The sequence below is a fragment of the Chiloscyllium plagiosum genome, unplaced genomic scaffold, assembly GCF_037043375.1.
Source record: "Chiloscyllium plagiosum isolate Xiang-an unplaced genomic scaffold, Cpla_swu_hap1 HiC_scaffold_22, whole genome shotgun sequence".
Classification (NCBI taxonomy): domain Eukaryota; kingdom Metazoa; phylum Chordata; class Chondrichthyes; order Orectolobiformes; family Hemiscylliidae; genus Chiloscyllium; species Chiloscyllium plagiosum.
In genome coordinates, this window is record NW_028270160.1 from 11,004,848 (window position 1) to 11,013,048 (window position 8,201).

General features: G+C 46.0%; 1 protein-coding gene across 2 annotated transcripts in view; it reads left to right on the top strand.

Moving 5' to 3' along the window:
- Positions 1-7,388, top strand: part of loxl4 (lysyl oxidase-like 4) — a 139,917-nt gene extending 132,529 nt beyond the window's left edge. For both annotated transcript variants that reach the window (XM_043713008.2, XM_043713009.2), the window contains exon 15: positions 6,852-7,388. In XM_043713008.2, coding sequence (XP_043568943.1) covers positions 6,852-6,922 — 71 coding nt within the window. In that variant the 3' untranslated portion in view covers positions 6,923-7,388. The remainder of the gene's footprint in view (positions 1-6,851) is intronic.
- Positions 7,389-8,201: the final 813 nt, after the last annotated feature.

Here is an 8,201-nt window from a genome sequence, read left to right on the forward strand (position 1 = left end):
CTTACACTGTCAGCTGCTTGGGCCCTACACTGGAGATTTGACCCGAGGCCTATCAACCTGCTGTACTGGTCAGTCTTCCCCAAGAACCTCACAGAATGTGGGCTAACTCTCCAGTATACTGTTGAGGCAGGGGCTGCACTGCCCCAGGGATGGCATTCATCTGAGTCCACCTCTCTCCTCTCAGGTGGCTGTGAAACATCTTGTGGCTTCTGTTTTCAACAAAGGTCAGGGGAGTGGTGTCCAGGCCAATATTTATCCCGTGATCAACTACACTTCAAAAAGAAATGATGCTCTCACAGCTGTTTGTGCGAGTCTCTGTGTGTACATTGGCTGTCACTAGAACATTGAACAGTACAGCACAGCAACAGGCCCTTCAGCTCATTATGTCCATGACTGTGAAGCCATTCCAAACTTATCCCATCTGCCTGCCCATGGTCCATATCTCTGTATTCCCTACCTGTTCATGTGTCTGTCTAAATGCTTTTAAATGTTGTTATCTTATCTGCTTCTATCATGTACCCTGGGCAACATGTTCCCAGCAATCTCTTCCCTCACCTCACTTAGTATCCTGGGATATAGCCCAGCAGGCCCTGGGGACTTACCTACCTTAATGTTTTTCAAGACATTAACATTTCTTCCTTCTTCATGTCAACATGACCCCGAATATTTACACAGCTTTCCCTAATGTTACCATCATCCATGTCCTTCCCCTTGGTTAAAATTGATGTGAAGTGCTCATTAACGACCTCATTCACTTCCTCTGGTTATTTGAGTGGACCTACCTGTTCCCTAGCTACCCTCTTGCTCATAATGTAAGTACAAAATGCCTTTGAACTCTTCTTAATACTGTTTGCCAAGAACATTTCATGGCTCCTTTTAGCCCTTCCTAATTTGTTCTTTCCTGCTTACTTTATATTCCTCAAGTACCTCAGCTGATTTCAGTTTCCCAAATCTTACACATGCCTCCTTTTTCTTTTTAACTCAACTTTCATTATCTCTTGTCATACACGGTTCCTGAATCTTGCCATCCTTATCTTTCATCCTCATAGGAACAATGTGGTCCTGAACTCTGATAAACTGGCCTTTGAAATACTCCATGTCAGATGTAGATTGACCCTCAAACAGCCCCTACCAATCTAATTTCTCCAGTTCCTGCCTAATGTCATTGTAATTAGCCTTCCCCCAGTTTAACATTTTCTCCTGAGGATCAATATTATTCTTATCCATAAGTCACTTAAAACTCACAAAATTAGGATCACTGTCCCCAAAATGCTCTCCCACTGTAACTTCAGTCACTTGGCCAGGCTCATTCCCCAATACAAGGTCTAATATGGCCCCTTCTCTAGTTGGACTATTCACATATTGTTTCAATAAACCCTCCTGGATGCACGTAACAAATTCTGTTCCATCTAAACCCCTGGCACTAAGGGAGTCCCAATACTGGAGCAGTTGAAATCACCCATTACAACAACTGTGCTGTTTTTACAACTTTCTGTGATCTACCTACATATCTGTTCCTCTATTTCACGCTGGCTATTGGGAGGCCTATAGCATAACCCCAGCATAGTGATTGCACCTTTCTTATTCAGGAGTTAGAATATAGAACGTAGAACAGTACAGCACAGGAAAAGGCTCTTCAGCCCACCATCATGTGCCGAACATGATGCCAAATTAAACTAACCCCTTGGTCCATATCCCTCTGTTCCTTGCTTATGAGTTTATCTAAAAATCCCTTAAAAGCCCCTATGGAATCTGCATCCACCACCACCCCTGGAAGTGTGTTCCAGACTCCTACCACCCTCTGTAAAACACCTGGCCCTCACATCTCCTGTGATCTTTCCCCCTCTCCCCTTAAATGCGTGCCCCCCTGGTATTAGACAGTTCGGCTCTGGGGGGATAAAGATTCTGAGCGTCAACCCTATCTGTGCATCGCATAATTTTATAGATTCCTCTCAAGTGTCTCCTCAGCCCCCGCTGCTCAGGAGTCCTGGCTGGTTATGGCCTCAATACATTAACACAGTGACTACACTTCAAACAAAAGCTAGCTCATTAGCTGTAATGCACTGTGAGTTGTGAAGGGCGCCATTTCAATGCAAACTATGGCCTCACTGAAGGAGCCATCCAAGAGGTAGACAGGATAGTGAAGGCAGCGTTTGGTATACTTGCCTTAATTGGTCAGAGTATTGAGTACAGGAGTTGGGAGGTCATGTTGCGGCTGGACAGGGCATTGGTTAGGCCACTGTTGGAATATGGCGTGCCATTCTGGTCTCCTTCCTGTTGCAAAGATGTTGTGAAACTTGAAAGTGTTTAGAAAAGATTTACAAGGATGTTGCCAGGGTTGGAGGATTTGAGCTACAGGGAGAGGTTAAACAGGCTGGGGCTGTTTTCCCTGGAGCATTGGAGGTTGAGGGGCGACTTTATAGAGGTTTATAAAATCATGAAGGGCATGGATAGGGTGAATAGACAAAGTCTTTTCCCTGGGGTGGGGGAGTCCAGAACTAGAGGGCATAGGTTTAGGGTGAGAGGGGGAAGATATAAAAGGGACCTAAGGGGCAACCTTTTCACTCAGAGGGTGGTACGTGTATGGAATGAGCTGCCAGAGGAAGTGGTGGAGGCTGGTACAATTGCAACATTTAAGAGGCATTTGGATGGGTATATGAATAGGAAGGGTTTGGAGGGATATGGACCGCGTGCTGGCAGGTGGGACTAGATTGGGTTGGGACATCTGGTCGGCATGGACAGGTTAGACTGAAGGGTCTGTTTCAGCACTGTACATCTTTATGACTCTATGTCCTCTCAGTGCAGCTGTGGGACTCTCTTTAATCAGTAATACAACTCCCCGACCCTTTTCACATCCCTCTCTATCACGCCTGAAACACTAAACCCTGAAATGTGGAGCTGCCAGTGCTGCCCTTCTCTTCCCCAAGTTTCTGGAATTGCTACAACTCTATCGTTCCATGAACTAATCCATGCTCTAAGCTCACCTGCGTTACCTGTTATATTCCTTGCATTGAAATAAATAGACTTCAGACCACCAGTACTGCCATGTTCATTAAACTGGCCCTGCCTGCTCTTCCCATTAGACTGACGTGGCTTAATCTTGACCTTCTCCTCAAGAACCCTACATGCTGACCTATTGACATGGTTCCTATCCCCTGCCCATACTCATTTAAACCCTCCCAAGTGGCACTAGTAAACCTCCCTGTCAGGACATTGGTGCCCCTCCAATTTAGGAGCAACCCATCTTCTCATACAGGTCCCACCTGCCCTAGAAGAAATCTGACCACCGTCTTCCTACACCAGCTCTTTACCAATGCATACAGCTTTATTATCTTCCTATTCATGACCTCACTCGCACATGGCACAGGGAGTAATCCTAAGGTGACAACCCTTGAGGTCCTGCTCTTCAACATTCTACGTCACTCCCTAAATTTTCTTTGGCAGGACCTCATCTCTCTTGTTGCCCATGGACCACAATCTCTGGCAGCTCACCCTCCCCCTTCAGAATATCCTGTGCCCACCCAGAGACATCTTTGACTCTCCCACTGGGGAGACAACACACTGTTTTGGAGTCTCGCTGACAGCCACAGAAATGCCCAGGGCTGTAGAGTCACCCTCTCAATACTGCTCTCCCACACCTCCCTACCCTGCAACATTAGCACAGTGACTACAATTCAAACAAAACTAGCTCATTAGCTGCAATGCACTGAGAGTTGTGAAGGGCGCCATTTCAATGCAAGTATTCCTTCTGTGATGCTCAGTTTTCAGGCAGGAAGTCGGTCTGTAGCAGTTAAAAACAGCTGTTATCTCACAAATCAGAGTCAACCCATTTAATATTAAACAGGCTGCATTCAGCGATCGACTCTGATTACAACCAGAATGAGATTTACTCAGGGCCAGTTTCAGATATAGAATACTGCCCTGGATTATTGGAAACGATTATCTCCGGTTTCTCTGAGCAAGCTCAGGTCACAGCGTGATGCAGTAATTGAAAGATGGTTGGGTTGATAAACTGGAAAGGCGATATCTAGTAGCATTCTGCGCCTTTATCACTGGAGTGGGCAGTGCTGCCCTCTCCCCATTCTATGGGTAGGCTGTGCTTGGCATGTCTGCATTGGACCATGGTATAGACTCAGCCCATCACAGGCTCCACACACTGAGGAGAAATGTGACAGGGTTTGGAAAGTGAGTACAGTCTTCTATGAGGAGAGACTGAGGAGACTGGGATTATATTCACTGGAATTCAGAAGAGGGGGGATCTTATAGAAACATGTAAAATTATGAAGGGAATAGATAAGCTAGAAGTGGAGAGGATGTTTCCACTGGCAGGTGAAACGAGGACAAGAGGGTATAGCTACAAAATTAGATGGAGCAGGTTTAGGACTGAATTGAGAAGGAACTTCTTCACCCAGAGGGTTGTGAATCTGTGGAATTTCCTGCCCAGGGAAGTGGTTGAGGCTTCCTTATTGAATGTTTTTAAAGCTAAGATAGATAATTTTTTTGAACAGTAGAGGAATTACAGGATACAGGGAGAGGGCAGGTAAGTGGCACGGAGGTCACAAAGAGATCAGCCATGATCTTATTGAATGGCAGAGCAAGCTTGAAGGGCCAGACGGCCTACTCCTGCTCCTAGTTCCTAAGTTCTTGCTGATGCTAGAAAGTTGTAGGTTCAAATCTCCACACAGAGTGTGGGCCACTACAAGGAAGCCAAAATTACAGGGCACAGTAGCAGGAAAGAGCCAGGGTCAGGGACTTCAAATACGAAAGCAAAAGCAGAAACTGCTGGAGAAACTCAGCAGGTCTGGCAGCATCTGTGGAGAAACAAACAGAGCTAACGTTTCAAGTCCAGTAACCTTTCTTCAGAACTGCGGTTCTCCAGCACTGTCTGCTGGAGTTTCAGACTTGCATCATCCACAACTCTTTGTGTTCACTTCAAACACACGATTGGTCACCTTGTCAATTCCTGTTCCAAAGAATCGAGCGGTTAAGAAGATTAAACTTTGAAATGCATTTCTCAAACAGTTCCATAAAGAAGCAGAGAACTATGATGCCAAAGATCTGAAACAAACAGAAAATGCTGGAGAAGCTCTGCAGTTGTGGCAGCATCTGAGAGAGCGAGTGAGAGAGAGAAAAACAGAGTTTTGAGTCCAGTGACACATCATGTGAAATATTCTGAAGAAGTCATATCAGATTTGTAATGTTAACCGTTTCTCTCTCCATGGACGCTGCCAGACCTGCCGAGTTTCTCCAGCACTTGCTGTTTTGATTAATTCCTCACTTGAAAAGGAAGTAGGTTTTATGATGGATGTGATCATTTCAGTGTAATACATTTGTAGGAAATTAATGGGTGGCATGGTGGCTCAGTGATGAGCACTGCTGCCTCCCAGCACCAGGGACCCGGGTTCAATTCCAGCCTCGGGTGACTGTCTGTGTGGAGTTTGCACGTGCTTCCTGTGTCTGTGTGGGTTTCCTTCCAAAGATGCCCAGCTCAGGGGGATTGGCCATGGGAAATTGCCACAGGGATGTGCAGGCTAAGTGGGTTAGCTAGGGGAATGTGGGATTACAGGGATAAGGTAGGGGGGTGTGGTCTGGGTGGGATGTTCTTTGGATGGCTGGTGTAGACTTGATGGATTAAATGGCCTCCTTCCACACTGTAGGGATTCTGTGATAAATGCAAAGAGCTGAAAGACCATGAGGAGGATACTCAGTGCAATCTCTCATTCCCTGAGATTAAGATTGATTTATATATTAATTCCAGTAACCCACTTTTGAGTTTCATCTCCTTTAAAGATGTCACCTAACAAAAATGGTATGCTGAGTAGCGTCCTTGTCTCTGATCCAGAAGCTCCAGATTCAAGTCTCGCTCCTGGACATGGTGGAGAACAAAGGTGCATTCAGAATGGAGGAGGTTACCCATAAGTTATAATGCTCAGACAGCTAGCACAGCCGCGATGGGCAGACTGGCCTTCGTTTACACTGTAACGGTTCTGCAATAACAGGGCCAATTAGTTTGTTTGCCAATCTAAAATCCTCCCAATTCGTGCTGCTGAGAGCGGGGGTGATTCCTGGTCAGTGGTGTGATAAAGAGGACATTGGAGCCCTGACAAACCCGATTTTTCTTGATGGTATGAAGTTAAATGCAATGTATATTCAAAGAGACCTGGGGGCTCAGGGGCACAGCTCTTAAAAGAGTCAGAAACAAATGCAGAAAATAATCAAGAAAGCTAATGGAAAGTGGGCCTTTATATCTAGAGCACTGGGAGTATCAGGGTGCAGAAGATCTGCTGCAGTTTTACAAAACCCTGGTTCAACCTCCATGGAGTACTGTGAGCAGTGGCAGTGTGGTGGCTCAGTGGTTAGCACTGCTGCCTCACAGCACCAGGGTCCCAGGTTCGATTCCAGCCTCGGGCGACTGTCAGCGTGGAGTTTTGCACATTCTCCCCGTGTCTGCGTGGGTTTCCTCCGGGTGCTCCGGTTTCTTCCCACAGTCCAAAGATGTGCCAGGCTAAATTTCGCATAGGTTAGTCAGAGGGAAATGGGTATGGGTGGGTTACTGTTTGGAGGGTCGGTGTGGACTTGTTGGGCCGAAGGGCCTGTTTCCACACTGTAGGGGATCTTATAATAAAATAATTTTAAAAACTGGAGTCCCCCAGTGACCTATAACACAAACAACGCAAGTCTGTCAATTCCTCACTTTTAACATTTCCAAATGATTGACATCCTCAATGGGTAGTTATGTTTTCCCTGTGCTTTACATGTGGATGTACTTCCTGACTGTCGGTACTTACTATAGTTTTGAGCTGTGGCTGTTTTTGAGGCCCCTGGATTTATCTCCTCACCTTGCCTTTCAGGTGATGCCTTCAGTGCTGCAATTGAAGACCAGTTTGAACATCAGCTGACCCTGTCCAATAACGTGTCCTAACAATGGAGACTTCACTTACAATACCAGACAATACCTCGGACCTCCTGCTCTGGATCTGTACCCCGGCCTCGTTCAGAATCAGACTTGGACTACCACGTGAGGGAAGGGTTTTACAAACCAGTCACTGAACGGGACCCGGGAGTACAATCTGATCGTGCACTAGGAACTTGTGGTCATGTCCCGATAGGAATAGGTGCTTGAGGGTCACCTTGGCTTTTAGCGCCAGGCGAAGGAAATGAATGACAGCAAATTGAAGAGCAGTCCACCCTTTCCCTGATTTTCTTCGCCCGATGAGAAAAGTTAATCGTAACCCCCTCTGTGTATGTGGTTTATTTTTCTTTTGTTTTCAAATTTTGTTCAAAGCTGATCTCATAACGACAATACTTGTACATTGAAATATTGGAGGATATTTTTTGAAAGATCTATATAAATATATAATATTAAACAAAAGGGAGTGTACATGGTGTTCCATGTGTTACAATCTTAATTCTCTCTGGGCTGTTTTGACTCTTTACTGTGACGCTAAACCTCAGCTGAAGTCACAACATTAATGGAGTTGAAATCCTGATAATACACTCACCATTGCTTAAGAGGGGATATTCAGGCATGCACTGTTTTCCCCACTATTCTGGATGGCAATATGTATATGCTCGTGCTCTCACACAGGTATTACAGCACAGAAGGAGGCTATTCGGCCTATTGTGTCTGTACTAGCATTACAAACTAGCATCATTCCCTAGTGCCAGTCTCCTGCCTTTCCTGCAGGAATGTGTTGTTGCAGTTATACAGGGTCTCGGTGAGGAGAAAGCGCGGACTGCAGATGCTGGGGATCAGAGTTGAAAGTGTGCCGCTGGAAAAGCACAGCAAGTCAGCCAGCATCCAAGGAGCAGGAGAGTCGACGTTTCAGGCATAACCCGTTCATGAGCTCATTCCTAATGGAGGGCTTATGCTTGAAAAATCAAATCTTCTGTTCCTCAGATCCAAGGCAGGAGTGAGGACTGCAGGTGCTGGAAACCAGATTTCAGATCAGAGTGGTGCTGGAAAAACACAGCAGGTCAGGCAGCATCCGAAGAGCAGGAAAATCGACGCTTCGGGCAAAAGCCCTTTGTCAGGATTCCTGATCTGCTCCTCAGATCCTGTCTGACCCATTGTGTTTTTCCAGCACCACACTCTCAACTCAGGGCCTTGGTGAGGCTACATCTAGAATATTGTGGGCAGTTTTGGTCTCCTTTTTCTGAGGAAGGATGCTCTCGCTTTTGAAGGAGTGCAGCGAAGCTTT